Source organism: Carlito syrichta, unplaced genomic scaffold (assembly GCF_000164805.1).
Source record: "Carlito syrichta isolate Samal-C Ts95f unplaced genomic scaffold, Tarsius_syrichta-2.0.1 Scaffold160690, whole genome shotgun sequence".
Taxonomy (NCBI): domain Eukaryota; kingdom Metazoa; phylum Chordata; class Mammalia; order Primates; family Tarsiidae; genus Carlito; species Carlito syrichta.
The window spans coordinates 66621-85370 of record NW_007104786.1 but is presented as its reverse complement, the minus strand read 5'-3'; the positions used below and the strand labels follow the sequence as shown (position 1 = coordinate 85370).

At 35.1% G+C, this 18750-nt stretch overlaps 1 protein-coding gene across 1 annotated transcript in view; it reads right to left on the bottom strand.

The window, feature by feature from the left end:
• Positions 1-213: 213 nt before the first annotated feature.
• LOC103252466 (zinc finger protein 736-like) overlaps positions 214-18750 on the bottom strand; it is a 31170-nt gene continuing 12633 nt past the window's right edge. Inside the window, exon 4 of the mRNA XM_021709119.1 lies at positions 214-512. Coding sequence (XP_021564794.1) covers positions 469-512 — 44 coding nt within the window. The 3' untranslated portion in view covers positions 214-468. The remainder of the gene's footprint in view (positions 513-18750) is intronic.

Genomic DNA, 18750 nt, shown 5'->3' with positions numbered 1-18750 from the left:
TTTCCTACTACTGCAAATCCCTTTCTTGTAGTATTATGATAATTGTTCAGGGTCCACTTATGAGTGAGATTTCTGCACACATGAAAGTCCACTATGAAAAGTGAAGTTCCATGGGTCTAATCCAATATGAACACTCTCCCATCCACTAGGTCTCCTGCACCCTCAAAATCCAATGTGATTTCTTATAACCAAATCTCCTCACTCCATCAGCCCCTGGAAGTCCTAAGCTGTCTCGGGTCCCTATGGTTTGGCCTTTCTCTTAATGTCCTATGAATTGGAATCCTACAGTGGGTATAGCCTTTTGGGTCTGACTTCTCTCACCTAGAAAAATGCATCTGAAATGACTATCATTCATTTGTGTTACAGTGTGTTAATAAGAGTCAGTCTTCTTCAGTTTCTCTTTCTTGCTTCCCTCTTGCCAAGTGATCTCTCTGCACACACCTACTCACCTTCTGCAGCATGAGGGTCCTACCAGAAACTGAGCAGGTGCCAGTGCCATGCTTCTTCCAAACCTGCAGAACCAGTAGTTAAATAAATTTCTCTTTATAATCAACCCCATCTCAAGTTCTATTATAGTAACATGAAAAAGAGTAAAAAGTGACCTTTGCTTTGATTCAGCAGTCCCCAACCTTTTTGTTATCAGGGACTAGTTTTGTGGAAGTTAATTTTCCATGAAATGCAGGGGAGGGAGGGAACTGCTTAATGTTCATCTGTATTTGCAGTCACTCCCCAGCCCTGTCATCACCACCTCACATCGTCAGGCCATTAGATTCTCATTAGGAGTGTGCAACCTAGATAAGTCCCATGCATAGTGCACAATCGGGTTTGTGCTCCCATGAGAATTTAATGCTGCTGCTGATTTGACAGGAGGTAGTACTCAGGCAGTAATGCAAGTGATGGGGAGTGGCTTTAAATATAGATGAAGCTTTGCTCGCCTGACCTAACCTCCTGCTGTGTGGTCATGTTCCAAACAGGCCATGAACTAGTACCAGTCTATGTGTGACCCAGAGGGTGGGGACCCCTGTTCTGATCAGCACAGCTCAATTTTCCAGCTGTCCTGGGCCTCACAAGATATCAGGCCTCAATTCTATCCCCAGTGGAGGGCCCCACACAAGCAAAGAAGGTTCCCGGACATGCTTTTTCCAAACTGCAGAACAGATGACTAAAACTTTTTTTTTTTTTTTTTTTACCATTTTCTTTCTTTTTTGATTTAGAATCTTATACCCCATGCCTGGAGTGGTAACATCATCATAGCTCACTGCAGTCTTAACCTCCTGGGCTCTGGTGATCCTCCTGCCTTAGCCTCCCGAGTAGCTGGGACTAAAAACACCACCATGCCCAGCTAACTTTTTGACTTTTTGTAGAGATTGGGTCTCATCATGTTGCCCAGGCTGGGCTCGAACGCCTGGACTCAAGCAATTCCCCGGTCACCTCTTTAATAAACAACACTGTCTCAGGGTCTCTCATAGCAACATGAAGAGGACTAAAAAGCGAGTGTTGTCTGATAGCATGACTCGAATCTTCAGTTGTCCTAGGCCTCACAAGACACTAGGCTCAGTTCCATCTCCGGTGTCCCTGTAGCCCAGTCTTCATCAATTAGGAAGTAGCCTTGCTGATATAATAAATAGACTATGGACTTTCATTTGGCTATCTGGTCTGGGCCTAGAATTATCCATGTTAGAAAGCTAGTCACTGTAATGGCTGAACTCAATTTTTGAAGGAACCATAACTATTCATGTGACTTATTGTAGAAAAATGTGTTCTTCAATTTGCAAAACTTGGCTCTGCCTGAAGGTCACCACTCGTTTATATGACTCTAGCCTGTGCTATCTTCGAGCACTTTTACGATCCTTAGTAAGTTTTAAGTCACTGATAGACATGCATAAAGAGTTTTGTCCCCTAGATGGTCAGTGTCCTTTCACATTATAATAAAATGTTTTCCTTACATTTACAAAATTATTTCAATATTTCTGATTATTATTCTTCTGGCTACTTCTTGGGGTTTTTTTAGGCACTGGTTATTATGATTCCTCTGTTGTGTGTGTGTATTTCAGTTGGAGACTCATTCTGTTGCCAAGGCTGAAGTGCAGAGACAGGATCACTACTAAGTGCAGCTTCGATCTCCTGGGTTCAGGCAATCTTACCCCTTCATCCTTCTTAGTAGCTGGGACTACAGGGACCACCACACCCAACTAATTTTTCAATTTTTTGTAGAGATGGAGGTTTCACTATGTTGCTCAGGGTGATCTAAAACTCCAAGGCTCAAGCGATCCTCCCATCTTGGTCTTCCAAACTGTTGGAATTACAAATGCAAGCCACTGTGTGGGGCCTATAATGAATGTTTCATATACAAGTTTCTGTGCAAACTTACATTTCATTTCTGTTGGGCATGTACTCAGGAGTGGAATTGTTGGGCTATATAGTAACTTTATGTTTATGTTGCAGAAACTGTCAAAATATTCTCAAAATTTGCTGCTCCATTTTGTAACACCACTAGCACTGTATGATGGTTCTGATTTCACCACATCCTCAGACACTTAACTGTCTTCTTAAATGCACCCATACTAGAAGAAAATGGCTATTTCGTTGTGACATTGATGTTCATTTTCCTAATGAATCAGGATGTTGAGCACTTGCATTATTTATTCCTATATCCTAAACTGCTATCATTACTAATTATAAAAATTTTCTGATAGTGTTTTTGCCTGTTTACTTGTAAAAATTTACATTGCTGAGAAGTGATTTATTCAATCAATATTGTTTTATTTAATTCTTTGTTTTTTTTTTTTTTTTTTTTTTTTAGTCAGAGTCTCATTCTGCAGTCCAGGCTGGAGTACAGTGGCACACTGTTCACAGTCACTGCAGCCCCAACCTGCTGAGCTCAGGTGATCCTTCCACCTTAGCCTTCTGAGTAGTTAGAACTGCAGGGCATCTGCCACCAGGCCCAGCTTATTTTTGTATTTATTGTAGAGATGAGTTCTTGCCAAGTTGCCCAGGCTGGGCTTGAACCTGTGAGCTCAAGCAATCCTCTCACTTAAGCTTCCCAAAGTGCTAGGATTGTAGGCATCAGCCACCGTGCCCAGCTTATTTAATTCTTAATGTGTTAGATGATATTAACTGATTTTTATATTGGTGGAACATGTTTATAAAACAAAGTATTCACTGTGATTGTGTACAATTATATACTAATTTATATACAAATCAATTACTTACTTTGAAGGCTTTTGTAGAAAGTATGTAATAGCTACACAAATTCTTTTCATGGTGTTTCTTTTTTTTCTGATCAATAAAACAGACTTGAAAAATAATACCTAAATCTTAAAAGTATATTTTTAAAAGCGTCATTTAAAATAATGAGAACATTTGGCTAATGCTTCCAAATATTTAGAATGAATTTGGTTTTTGAGATTCTAAAAATTCTCACATCAGTTTTGGTAGACCATATTTTACAGAAATCATTTTTCTTCTCAGTTTTCTAATTTATTATAAAGTTGTTTCTATTAGTCTCTAAAGGGCTTAAAAAAACACTATATCAATATTTTAATGCTGTTTATTCTTAAAAAGATTTGTGTGACTTATTACAACTTTCTCAACATTATGCTAGCTTAAGTGTATTTTATCTGTTTTTATTATATTCCATGTAATACTCATTCTACGTTTTTACCTACATTATACCTTATTATTACACATTATTTGCACCTAGCCTATCCTGCTTTTTATAAAGAGGTTGACATGTATTGTCAGGCATCTTCTATTCTGGTAACTGAATTTTCAGTTCATATTTCAAATAAATATTCTTGAATAAAATACAGTATGCAAATATCATATGAAGAATTTCCGTTTTTGTCTAAAAACATAATTATTCATTAAGAATATTGCACAGTCCTTTAAATATTTTAAATCCTTTAATATTACATTTAAGAAATATTATTACCTACTTGGTACCAAACCAAATCTCTGATTAAAATATTTTACATTTGTTAAAACTTTATTCAGATATAACTATTTAATTGATCAACGTGTCCTGAAAAATGTGATATAAGGCTAAGGTTCAAAATTTGTCAATTAACTCAAACTTGTTGTATTGCTGAAATTCAGGAATTATCAGGGCTACCTAATGATATTTACAAAAGATCTGTTTATGTTTCCAGCATGGTCAAATGATTGCCCATTTTTAATGATTCTGTCAAAAAAAACTTCCTTGAATACATCAAACCAGCAAATATACTCTAAGAAATGGGACTGTGACCTTCATGCTCAGATATCTTCTCTTCCACTACTCGACAGACCATGACTGTTGCCTGGAAACATTCATTTCCCAAAGATCAGCAAGAGGGATCCATTCTGCCTCTTTCACCAGAAAGGCTAGTTGATATCGCTTGATATTCTACCTTTGAAATGTTATAAAAACCAGTTGGCTTTTTTATGCTTCTCACATTTATTACCTATGAGTTAAATTCTAATTAAAATCTCAGTGTGATTTTTGTACTCACATTGTCCCACTCAGGAAATTCTCAATTTTTACCTGAAAATGTTTGAATAATATGCTACTCTCCTTCCACAAAAAAAATCACATTTTAAATAAATTTATTTTTAAATTAAATTTTTAACCTATCATCTATCTATATTTAGATCTATCTATCACCCATCTATCAATGTTTTTGTAGAAATGAGGTCTTGCTATGTTGTCCAGGCCCCCATAAACACAAAAAAGCATCAAGTTCACATAAGCCAGAGGAATTTTCTACTAATAAATTAATTGTTGAATCAATAATCCACACACTAAGAGGTATAAATTATTCCTCCTTGTAGGTTTCTGGAAGGGTGCACAAAGGTAATATGAGAACTTTCCCAGGCTTCAGTCACACAGAATACTGCCGACATACAGGACATTTGAATATAAATGTAAAGATCATTAGAAACATTCTGTCAGCACATTGAAATGTTACATCATAATCCAGTGCCTTTTATGCCAGAAATACAAGAGAGATTCAGCTTCTGGGAATTCATTAATACAGTTAGCCACATTAATAGAATTAGTAAGAATGTTATATGATCATGTTCATAGATTTAAAAAATATTGTGAGGCATCTATAGAAAATTAGATTTTTAAACTTTTAGTTTGGCCAGGCATGGTGGCTCACACCTGTAATCCCAGCACTTTGGGAGGTAGAAGAGAACTGCCCAAGTGCAGGGGTTTGAGACCAGCCTGGGCAACTTGCCAAGACCTCATCTCAACAATAAATTAAAAAATTAGCTGGACGTAGAGGTACATACCTATCATTTCAGCTACTTGGGAGACTGAAACAGAATAGCCTGAGCCCAGGAGGTGCATATGTCAGTGCATTCCTGCCTGGGTGACAGAGTGAGACTCTGTCCAGTTAGTGAGGAATTCATATAAAGAAGTACATTAAAAATAGTACAATTAATAATTACATGTTTGGGAAGTAAGATTCAACAGTACCATAAGTCAATAATACTGTAGTCAGTTTATAAATTCAGTTGGACACATATAGATACTATCTGTTTGTGTTGTGGAGATAGAAATTTTAATCCAAAGACAAAAAATTGAATAAAAAATTCATTAAAAGTCTGAAATGAAAAATAGGTTGACATCATATAAAATAAGGACTTGGAAAGTAGTGTGGTTGTGACTTTAAATACAAACTGTGAAATCAAGGGAATACAACTTAAAAAAGAATTAAGACATACATAAAAATGCACTATATAATAAAGGCCACAGTGGTGGAAGTGAAGATGTGGTCTTGCTGTGTTTCACTGTTTCCAGTGTGTTTGCTTCCTGCAGGTCATCCTTCTCACCACATCAGGGAGAGATGACCAAGACCTTCTGAATATGAAAAGTCTTGTGGTCAACAGCCATGCACTGCTAGTCCTTTAGCACAAATTCATTCTGTTAAGAGTAACCAATATTATACACAATGGAAGGAGTATCACATTTTAAGAAGTTAGAGATGGATAATGTTGTAAAAACTATATTATTCTACTTCTGCCATTAGTTAAATTATTTTAGAAGCACAGAATTTGCTGTAGTGTATTTTTTTAAATGTGTAGCCTACCCTTTTATTATATCCAAATATTTTAAAATTTGATGTTGCCAAGGACCATATGGTTTCCGTAGTTCAGTGGTCACCATGACTTGATAGTCCAGTATGAAGACTTTTACTCTTGTATTTTCATTTTATCTTCAAACTAAAAAAATTGGCTTTTTCCTTTTTAAAGTGTGTTCTTTAGAAGCTCCTATTAATCAAATCTTTCAGTTTTTTCTTTTGAAATATTTTAATTTACCCTTATTCTTTAAACATATTTTATTTAAGTATTCAATTCTAGTTTTAATGATAACTTCTATTGGTATTATTAATATTTATTTCTCTATTTCCTGGGAATATACAAGTTGTAAAAATTCCCTTGATGCTTTTAGTTTTTATTTATTTATTTGCTTATTTTGTTTTTTATGCTTACATTTATGATTTTTTTTGAGTCAAGCTTGTTACTCCATCATTCAAGCTGGAATGTAGTGGCACAGTGGCTGGCTCACTGCAGCCTTGATCTTCTGGCTCAGGGGATTCTTGTCCCAGCCTCCTGAGCAGCTGGGACTACAGATATCACCATGCCTGGTCTTTTGATGTTCTGTAGAGGAGAATTCTTGCTGTGTTGCTCAGGCTGGTTGAAAACTCCTGGCTCAAGAGATCTTCCCGCCTCAGTTTCCAAAGTGGTGGGATTAGTCATAAGCCACCAGGTTTAGCTTTTCATTTCTTTTAGGTTCTTTTAGGTGTATTTCTCTACTTTGGTGTTATACAGTTTGAATATTATTTCTGTTAATACTGTTATCTTTATCTTTTTATTTTTGGCACACTTCATTTCTAAATTCAGAGATACAGTCTAATAAGTTAATATGCCATGAAGGCATCAAATATAAGTATATATATTTCCTACTCTATTTTGCCACTTACTACCATAAAAAATATACATATTTATTATAAAAAGGTAAACTTAGAACTTATGCACTTACAGATCATACGTGGCACCATTAGTAGTTGAGATAAGTTAATAAGTGTAAAGATGCAGCATTAAATAATAACAGTATAATACCAGCTATAGGACATTCTGCATCACTTAATTATTTTGTGGCCACCTTCTGCTGCTATGTGGTGAGCACAACTGTTGAGAGATTCTGCTTAATATGCCATAAGATGGTAACTGTCTCTATATGAAAAGTTGGTCTCTCCAGAACCAATCAAGAAAATTATAATAAGCTATTATGGATATGGCAAAAAAAGTAGGTAGGGAAGGTTATCAAGATGCAGATCTTGAAGACATTCAAGAGTTAACAGGGACTACACTAGAGAACTTAACAGCTGATGACTTGAAACAGATGAGTGCTTCCAACCCAGTGCTGGGTGACTGGAAAGAAGACACACAAGCCAGGCATGGTGGCTTATGGCTGTAATCCCAGCACCTTGGGAGGTAGAAGAGAGAGGATAACCTGAGTACAAGGATTTGAAACCAGACAAGGCAACTTGGAAAGACCTCATCTTTACAAGAAATAAAAAATTAGCCATGCTTGGTGGGGCATGCCTGTAGTTTCAGCTTCTTAAGAGGCTGAGGCAGAAAGATTGCCTGAATCCAGCAGGTTAGTGCTGCATGCATCCAGTGGAATCCACTTGAGACCCTGACTCAAAAAACTTGAAAAACAAAAAAGACACAAAAACAGCAGTGTCAGGAAACAAATTGGCATTAGACAAGCTGCAGAGTGGTTCTGATTATTAAAGATTGCTTTTGACTTCTTTTTAACGTGTATCTTCTACAATAGGGCACTAAAACTAAAGCAAACAATGGGAATAGACTTGGTACGATATAAAAACATTTTTAGAGAAATGAAAATGCAAAAACATCAGACAGAAATTAAGATGTGCTGTGAATGTTCAAGTATCCCACCTATGCTATCTCCCTCCAACTCCTTCACCTCTTTTGTCCCTGCCACCCAAGACTTAAGACCAGCTCCTCTTTTTACCTCATCCTCAGCTTCTTATCCTAAAGATGGCAAGGATGAAGAACTTTAGGATGACCCACTTTCAGGTAGTAAATAGCTAATATTTTCTTCCTTATAATTTTCTTTTTGAATTCAGTGAGTACCTGTGCAGGTTTGTTACATGGATATATTGTTTGATGGTGAAGTTTGAGCTTCTGTTAAATCCATGACCTAAACAGTAAAAACAGTGCCTAAAAAGCAGTTTTTCAATCTTTGGCTCTCTTCCTCCCCCTTCACCAGCCCCCAGTATCTGCCATTCTCATCTTTATGTCTGTGTGTACCCAGTATCCAGCTCTTCCTTATACCTGAGAACATGCAGTATTTGCTTTCTCTTTCTGGGTTAATTTACTTACACTACTGTAAGAAAACAGTTTGTAATACATGTTGCCCGCAAAATGTTAATGGATTGTTTATGTAGAATTCACATGTAAAATCATTTTCATTTCATCATTCTGGATATTTTCAATCTCTTACCTAAAGCCATAAATTCACTCTAAGATAAATATTTATTGCTAATTATGAAACATTTATTACACATCAAGCACTGTGTTGGGTGTGCACTTTGATTAAATTTCAAAACAAAACAAAAAGTCAAAAAACCCATCAAAAAACTTACGTCTCTCAAATTTTTACCTAAAGAAATTAGCCCAGTAAAGTCAATAAAGTAAATTATGGTAAATATAAAAAGTAAAAAGAATGATAAGACCAAAATATCTTCAATGGTATTCTCCAGCTGTAAAGGAAAAAAATGTACTAATTAAAATGCAACTAAACACACTCAACTGTGAATTACATCTTCATTGTGCTTTCTTGGCACCATTACATTTTGTATTTAAAAAATCCTTAAAATTTCTAAGTAGGCTGTATAATGAATGCTTTATGAACATGGAACAATGAATCCTATATTAGGTCTTGTGTGACTAATAGGCAAGTAAAAAGAGAATATCCATATAGAGATTCTGAAACCGAAGCCATTAGATTTTAGTGGAATAAATTCAATGTGAAGCAGAGAAAGATATTCTTTCAGATTTTAAATTATTTATTTTGTTCCAATAATGTCCTTTTCTGCTTAAGATAGGCACACATTTGCACACACAAACTTATCTAACTCATAAAGCTTTAGTTAGAGTAATGTATTTCAATGTAAATTAAAACTAAGTCATTCTGCATTGTAGGCTGAGAGAAGTACAATGTATACATAAAAATATATGTTTTTATAATATTCAGTCACATTCAGAAAAGTATGTCCTATGATTTTATTCCTGTATAATCTGCATTACAATCACCAGAATGACCTAATAACTACAAACTTTCAAGAAGCATTTCTGTTCTTCTGATAAGAGTGATATATGTGAGTGAAGTTTGCAAAACTGAGGTCAATTATTTAATAAACATAAATTTACAATATATGCCTTTTCAGAAAGCAATTATCTCCTGTTTAATGTCTGTAAAAAGACCTGTATTACACCATATCAAGTAACACTTAGAACTTGTAAGTACTGATACTACGAAAAAACATCAGGACATTAATGATCTGGCCTTATTTTTTTCTTCATATGTAATTGGTTAGATAATTATATTCCAAAATGCTGAATTTTTTTTAATTCTAGCACCAAAAAATGTTACCCTGAGTACTCATGTCATAAAGGACTTACAATACTGCTCAACATGAGCCACCAAAGTACTTCTTCACTTATATCTTTCAATGCATCTTACATCCCTTTCAATGCATCTTACATGTCCATCATCCCTGAAAACACTGAGATGAATGATGCTCACCTAGTATAGAAGGGCCTGTCATAGCTCTAACGTAGCATCAACTGACCACATGCTTTCACATAAGCACTGGAATGAAGGCACAGAATCAAGTGATTTCAGAGTCATGTTATATCAATATTTGCTTTTCAAAAAAAAAAATCTCAAATTCCATCAATGCAAAAACAGAAGTATACATGGAATACACTTATGCCTCCTTAAAAAAATTAATCTTCTAATCCTATTGAACATGTAAGCAAATAATGCATCTGTTATGACTTTGACTTATTAGTGTTCTGGCAACATGAGTGCCACAGTGCTTTATAGTGCAATTCCTCTGATGTTTATCTAAACTTGACTTTTGATTAAATAAGTTTATACACATACTACAAACTATAAACTTTTCGGTATGACACCCTGGTGTTTTTTAAGGCATATATTTTGAACAAAGATCATATCATATTCATTAAATTTGTAGTTTGTCTCCAATGCAAATTATCTAATGTCAAATAAAGTTTTAGCTACAGTTAAAAACTTTAGACAGTTTTTACATTGGTATATACAATAGATCTCTGGTATAAGTAAAGGCAATGCCACTTTTATATATGTAGTTTCTCTCCATATGTTCTCTGTGGCTTATATTTTGATAAATGTTTCTTCAGTCTTTGCAGGATAGAGAATTTACCATGTATTAGTTGTCTGATGTTGAGAAAAGTTGGAGTACCACTTAAAGGATTTGTCACATTCTTTACATTCCTGGGGTTTCTCTTCAGTATAGATTCTCTGATGTTAAAAAAATGAGTGTTGAAAAAAGGCTTTGTCACATCTAACATTTGTATGATTTCCCTCCAGTATGGATGTTCATATGTTGAGCAAGTTGTGAATGAGAACCAAAGGCTTTGTCACATTCTTTGTATTTGGAGCATTTCTCTCTAGTATGGATGCTTTTATGTTCAGCAAATCCTTTATGAGTGAATATCTTTGCCACATATTTCATATTAGTAGGGTTTCTCTCCAGTATGGATTCTCTGATGTCGAATAAGATGTGAGTACTGATTAAAGGCTTTGCTACATTCTACACACTTATAGGGTTTATCTCCAGTATGAATTCTCTGATGTTGAATAAGATGTGAGTACCGATTAAAGGCTTTGCCACATTCTTCACATTTATAGGGTTTATCTCCAGTATGGATTCTCTGATGTTGAATAAGATGTGAGTACCGATGAAAGGATTTGCCACATTCTACACATTTATAGGGTTTATCTCCAGTATGGATTCTCTGATGTTGAATAAGAGTTGAGTACCGATTAAAGGCTTTGCCACATTCTTCACATTTGTACGGTTTATCTCCAGTGTGGATTCTCTGATGTTGAATAAGAGTTGAGTACCGATTAAAGGCTTTGTCACATTCTCCACATTTGTAGGGTTTCTCTCCAGTATGAATTCTCTGATGGTAAGAAAGATTTGAGTACTGATTAAAGGCTTTGTCGCATTCTTCACATTTGTAGGGTTTATCTCCAGTATGGATTCTCTGATGCCGAATAAGATGTGAGTACTGATTAAAGGCTTTGTCACATTCTTTACATTTGTAGGGTTTATCACCAGTATGGATTCTCTGATGTTGAATAAAATATGAGTACTGATTAAAGGCTTTGTCACATTCTTCACATTTGTAGGGTTTCTCTCCAGTATGAATTCTCTGATGTTGAACGAGAGTTGAGTGCCGATTAAAGGCTTTACCACATTCTTCACATTTGTACGGTTTATCTCCAGTGTGGATTCTCTGATGTTGAATAAGAGTTGAATATCGATTAAAGGCTTTGTCACATTCTCCACATTTGTAGGGTTTCTCTCCAGTATGGATTCTCTGATGTTGAATAAGATATGAGTAACAACTAAAGGCTTTGTCACATACTCCACATTTGTAGGGTTTCTCTCCAGTATGGATTCTCTGATGTTGAATAAGATGTGCATACTGATTAAAGGCTTTGTCACATTCTCCACATTTGTAGGGTTTATCTCCAGTATGGATTCTCTGATGTTGAAGAAGATGTGTGTACTGATTAAAGGCTTTTTCACATTCTCCACATTTGTAGGGTTTCTCTCCAGTATGGATTCTCTGATGTTGAATAAGATATGAGTAACAACTAAAGGCTTTTTCACATTCTTCACATCTGTAGGGTTTCTCTCCAGTATGGATTCTCTGATGTTGAATAAGATGTGTATACTGATTAAAGGCTTTATCACATTCTCCACATTTGTAGGGTTTATCTCCAGTATGGATTCTCTGATGCTGAACGAGATGTGCATACCTATTAAAGGCTTTGTCACATCCTCCACATTTGTAGGGTTTCTCTCCAGTATGGATTTTCTGATGTTGAATAAGACGTGAGTACCAATGAAAAGCTTTGCCACATTCTTCACATTTGTAGGGTTCCTCTCCAGTATGGATTTTTTTATGTTGAATAAGTGTTGAGTACCGATTAAAGGCTTTGCCACATTCTTCACAATTGTAGGGTTTTTCTCTAGTATGTATCTTGATATGTTGAGCAAGTTTTGAATGGGAACAAAAGAATTTGTCACATTCTTTACATCTGTATGGTTTCTTTCCTGTATGGATAGTCATATGTGCAGCAAATCCTTTATGAGAGTTTAGGATTTTGCCACATTCTTCCCATTTGTAGGATTTCTCTTCAGTATAAATTCTCTGATGTTGAATAATATTTGAGTGCCAATTAAAGGTTTTGTCACATTCTTCACATTTGAATGTTGTCTCTCCAGGATGAATTTTTTCATGATTCTTTGAATTTGATGATTTACTAAACATATTCCCACATATATTACAGCTGTGAACATTTCCTCCAATATTAATTCTCTCATGTTGAGTACATTTTGAGAACTGGTTCAATATTTTGCCATATTCATCAAATTTGTAGGCTATTTCTGGAATATGGGTGCTCTGATGAATAATAAATTTGGAGCTTTGATGAAAAATCTTCCCACATTTGTTACACTTGTAATGGTTATGCACAATATAACCTTCTTTCTGCCCTTCACCTTCATTCACACTTTCCCAATCTTTCCTTAAGTATAAATTCTTAAGGCCAAATCTTCCATAGCTTTCCAATGTCACCCTTGTGAGTGACTCTTCTGTGCTTTCTGTTGACAAAAGACCATCAGTGTAGTGAGAAGTCACAACTAAAAATAATTAAAATAAGAATTTATCCCACTTAGGAGATGCAGGTAAATATATCTTACAAATCTAACATAAAATTATATCATGCTAAGGACATTAGCAAGATGGTAAAATTAAAATCACAGATCCTCGTTTCATTATAAATATATGAACTTCACATAATACTGACCAAACTGCCTTTGTGAGAACTCAATAAAACAGGTAAGCATTTGCAGAATCCCGAGTGAGCACATGGTCAAGAAGAGTTACCTGGAAGAGAAAGTTTATAAACTCTCTTCCTTTACAATACAGCATGATGTAATCAGATAAAAACGCTCAACTCCAGGTTCCTTCCTCAGGAAAGGAGAACACTGAACATGAGTCCAGACTTTTGCCATTCGGGAATTTACTCAAAAACTGTTTATGTCTCGCCTTACACGAAATGCTGAAGGAGATGGTGGCATACTTTGGATGACAGGTTGGGTCTGTTCAGACTAAGGATAAATGATTATTTCAGTGGCAGTGAGACTGCAGTACCATAGAAACACCACAGGTATAGCAAATAACCATGAGCCCTAGAGAAGAAACATGTTAACGATTTAAGTGGAAGAATAGATGTATAATTCCAGAGAAGACACATGCTGAGAACAGGTATAAAAGAACCTCAGAATCTCTAATTTAATAATCAGTATCACATTTATCTAGACAAAACAACTACATAAAGATTACAACAGGTAGCTCCTTTAAAAAATGCCAAAATGTCAAGAAAGTATCACAAAGCATATAAGAATCAGGGGGAAATGATCCCATAAAAGGAACAACAACAAAAAACCAGAAATTAACCCCAAAGAGATGGAGATATATACATTCCCTGACAGAATTTTTTTTTAAACTCCACATTGATGATAGTTAATAAGCTAAACAAGAATAAAGATAACCCAAGGAAACAAGAATATCAAAGCTGGGCATGGAGAACCATGCCTGCAATCACAGCACTTTGGGAGACAGAAGCCCATGAGTTCAAGACAAGCCTGGGCAACATGGCTAGACTTCTTCTCTACAGTAAACCAAAAAATTAACTGGGTGTGGTGGTACACAACTGTAGTTCCAGCTACTTGGAAGGCTGAAGTGGAAGGATCGCCTGAGCCCAGCAGATCAAGACTGTGGTGACCATGAGCATGCCACTGCACTCTAGCTTGGGTGACACAATGAGATTCCAACTCAATAAAAACAATATTAAAAAAAGACAAAAACTGTTAAAAATACAGAGTGTGTGGAGCTGAAAAATTCAAAAAAGTCTGAGAATTTCCCAAATTGTACTTAAGAAAAACAGTAAAATCAAGATTAATACACTCAAACTAGAATAAACACAAACATACTCACAGATACATTTTTACTTACATTTAGGCTGGGCCCACAAGCTCATACCTGTAATCTCAGCATGTTGCAAGGCTGAGACATAAGGATTGCCATAGCCCAGGAGTTTGAAACCAGCCTGTGTAACATAGCAAGACCTCATCTTTACAACAAATAAAAAAATTAGTCATTCATAGTAGCACATGCCTGCAGATCCAGCTAACTGGAAGGCTGAAGTGGAAGGATCACCTGAGCCCAGCAGGTTGAGGCTGTGGTAGCTGTGAGAGTACCACTGTACTTAGGATTGTGTGACAGAGTAACACTTCAACTAACAAAAAATAAGATTTGAAAGTCACAGACAATGATTGTACATGAAATTTTTCATTCCGTTATAGAATTTAAAGAATTTGGTTAGAGTTTAAAGAAGACAAAAGAAAAAAATATAAACATGTGCTTTTGCAACTTTCTATGACTCTTTCCTGTTGCATTGGGACACTAGTATTCATTTAATTAACATCACGTTTTGAGTGAACCTCATACTTCAAAGGCGTATACATTATTTTGACATCCACAGTATATAGAACACTCCATACAACAGCAGAATATAGTCTTCTCAATAGCTCATTCTACTGTTCTCCTGGATTATAACTTGTTAGGCCACAAAACAAAAACTTATAATTTTTAAAAAACTGAAATCTTACAAACTATCTTTTTGGACATCAATAGAATATAACTACAAAATCAATAGATAGAAAACCAGAAAATTTATGAATATGTGGAAATTATGCAATATACTCTTGAACGTGCTCTTATATTATACAAAGGTTGGAATTCAATATTGTGAAGTTGTATATACTAACCAGTGATCTACAGATTCAACTTAATTCCCACCAAATTTCTCATGTCATTTTTTGTACAAATAGGAAGAGCAAGCCTAACAATCAAATAAAAACTTTAGGGTCCATGAAGAGTGCAAAAAATCTTAAAAAACAAAAACAAACAAAAAACTTTAAAGGTATGACACATTCTGATTTCAAAACCTATTACAAATCTACAGCAATCAAAACAGTTTGGTGCCATTGAAAAGGCAGAAAGATATACTAAAAAAACAGCACAGAAAGAAAACCTTCATTTACAGTCAAGTGAAGAGTTATTTGGATATCTGTATTTACTGCAGCATTATTCACAAAAGCTAACAGTTGGAAACAACCCAAACTTCTTTCATCAAAAAAGACAATTTGGAATACAAAAACAATGAAATATTATTTGGCCTTTTAAAAACAAGGTATTTTGTAGTACCTACAGTCAGCATAAGTCTGGAGAGCATTATTCTAAGTGAAATAAGCCAGTAACAAGAGGCACATATCACATAATTTCACTCACATATCTAAAGTAAATAAACTCCTTGAAACAGAAAGTATAATAAGCTTTTCAGAATTTAGGGGAAGGGAGAAATAGATAGGCAGAATTTCATGGGTACTGAGTTTTGTTTTGCAAGATGAAAATATTCCAGAAATACGTTGCATTACACCGTGAGTATACTTAACAGTACTGAACTATATACATAAGGTTTTTTCAGATGGTCAATAGTGTTATGTTTTTTGACTACAATTAAAAATACAAAATAATATCTAAAGGAGAGAACAGTAAAAAAGCTTTTCAAAATTTACCTTCAATCATGAAAGTGTTTCACTCACACAGAGATGCTACACACTCACTGATAAATATATGATGAAATTAAACCAATTTTCATGACTACTCACACAAGATAAACAACCATTGACCACTCAACAAAAAAATAAATATAGCTACTGCCCTTGGACACTGGGTCATTACTGGATCCCAGGCTGCAGCAATCATGGTGAAATTGTTTCATATTGTATGTAACCACTGAGTTCACATTCTTGTCCCTATGGAATTTGTCACTAGATATTACTTAGAATGAATGATGAAAAGCTGACTGGCTTCTGGAAAAATAGTATATTATTTTAGAGGGATGTGAGACCCAATGAAGGAGTTATGAGACCCAATGAAGGAGTTACCTGCAAATGAAGACTAGCTGAATGAATAAATGTTCATATTTTACAAGTTATGAGAGAAATAAAAACCTGTTTATTATTTTTTAAAAAGAAAAAATACATACACATCATAACACAGGTGAAATTTAGACCATACAAATGCATACATAATTTTGTTGGCAACAGTCATATTTCTGATTCATATTTGAATTTTGTCCCACATTGTCTTCATTGGAACAGAGTTTTCATAGAGTTAAAAATGGTAGCTAAAATAATAGGTTATCATTTTTAACTATAATTAACTGATATATAAACATAATTAACTGACATGAGAAAAGCCTATGCTACATGATGACAGAACTATAAAATTGTAAGTAGATCAATGAATAAAATTAAGAGAATTCTAACCCATATAATCCCAAATAAACATAGCTGCAACTGCTTAAGCAGAATTTATTTTAGATAACTACAATTTTCAACTGTGTTTCAGCATCCTTGAAAAGCAGACATTCTTAATTACTGGCATGCAGTTAGATTAGGAAAAAATGCATTATAATTACTCATAAAAAGTTTTGATGAGAAATTTAAAGGAACAAACATTTAAGTGATACTCCTGGATCTTCTTTATTATGTCATTACTATACCACTATGTTCTCACAAATCGGAAAGCAGTAATCTAGTTTTTAGTAGCAGAGAAAAACCTTGCAATTCTAAATGCTGGCACAGTTTCTCTCTCCCATGTTAGGTCTTGCATGTCTCTATTTCTTTCCTCTCTTCTTTCTCTAATAACCTTTGTTGGCTGGGCGTGGTGGCTCACGCCTATAAACCCAGCACTTTGGAAGGCCAAGGTGAGAGGATTGCCTGAGCCCACAGGTTAGAGACCAGTCTGGGCAACTTGGCAAGACCTCATCTCTACAATAAATCAAAAAATTAGCCAGGTGTGGTGATGTATGCCTGTAGTCCCAGCTACTTGGAAGGCTGAGGCAGAAGGATCACCTGAGCCTAGCAGGTCAAGGCGGCAATGGCCATAAGCATGCCTCTGTACTCCAGCCTCGGCGACAGAGTAAGACTCCAACTCAAAAACAAAAACAAACAAACAAAAAATGAACCATTGGGAATACATACTATTATTTACATACATGTTAATAAGAGTGGATGGAAATGCTAATAAATTTTCACATTCAATTTAAGTAAAACGTAAACATTTAAAGAAATGTGGGGGATTTACTAATTATTTGAGTCACTTCTTACATAATATGCAAATTCAAGCATATTATTTCAGAACATTTCAAACTAAAATTACAGGTATACCAATACACCACAAACTAAAAAGTGTAACTATATAAAGCATGGTCCTGTTATTGTTTATATTGAAAAGACAAAATTATGAAATGATAGCTTTAAAGAAAAGAAGTAACAATTGGGAATTCATTATATGCTTGGCAATGTTTTAAGTTCACCTACAATATTAGTTCTTTAAGAATTCTGTGAGGTGAATTGACACATTACGCTATTTTACAGTATATACACCAAGGAAAATAAAGTTTTAATTTTTAAGAGTATACTAAAAAAAGAAAAATTATAATAACAGGCTAAATATTATTTGATTTAATGTATTCCTTTGTGCTCTGATAAAACTACTCAGTCTAAATTCCTGCAGTGTTATGTTTGAAACCACTACAGAATTGGATATTACAATGCAGAAAAAATGTGACATTATCTGTCCCCAGTCTTCTTGAGATGTCTGGACCAAATCTCTATAACTTCGCTACTCCCCTTATATACTTCAGAAATAAGGCATAAACTGATTTTAAAATAGGGGTCCCTACTTATATGCCCAGATTTTCCCCAAACCCCCAAAGCAATAGAAGAATAGTCAGACCATGCAGTCCCTCACAACACATGAGGAGAACTTTGGCTCTCACTGTGAATGTGCTGGAAGCGCACTGCAAAGGAAAGAGAAGTCATAGAATTGAAGAGCATAAGCATAAATAGAAAATGTCTCTCTGTGTCAGCAATAGAAGCCTAGACTTCTCAAACATTATTTCCATTAAAGAAGAGTTTCCCAATCCATATTTTAAAGTCTGACTTCTTCTTGGACATTTGGACCTCTCATCTGTGTCATATGCATATGTATTCCTTTCTACTTGAGTGTATAGCTATTTTCTTCTCTCCCTTTATATTCAAGGGCTTTTTCCTTTTCTCCAGAAAGGTGACTAGACATGGCTTAGAGACTGTCTATTACATGAACTCCTGTTCTCCAGTACAACACAGTGGGCTCAGAAGAAAACTCTCAACTCTTAGTATTTTCCTCAGGAGAGTCCAAGAATAGTGGATCATGTTTTCAAAGTTTTGGCTTTTTATGGAGATGTCTGTTGACTGGTTTTCACCTTGA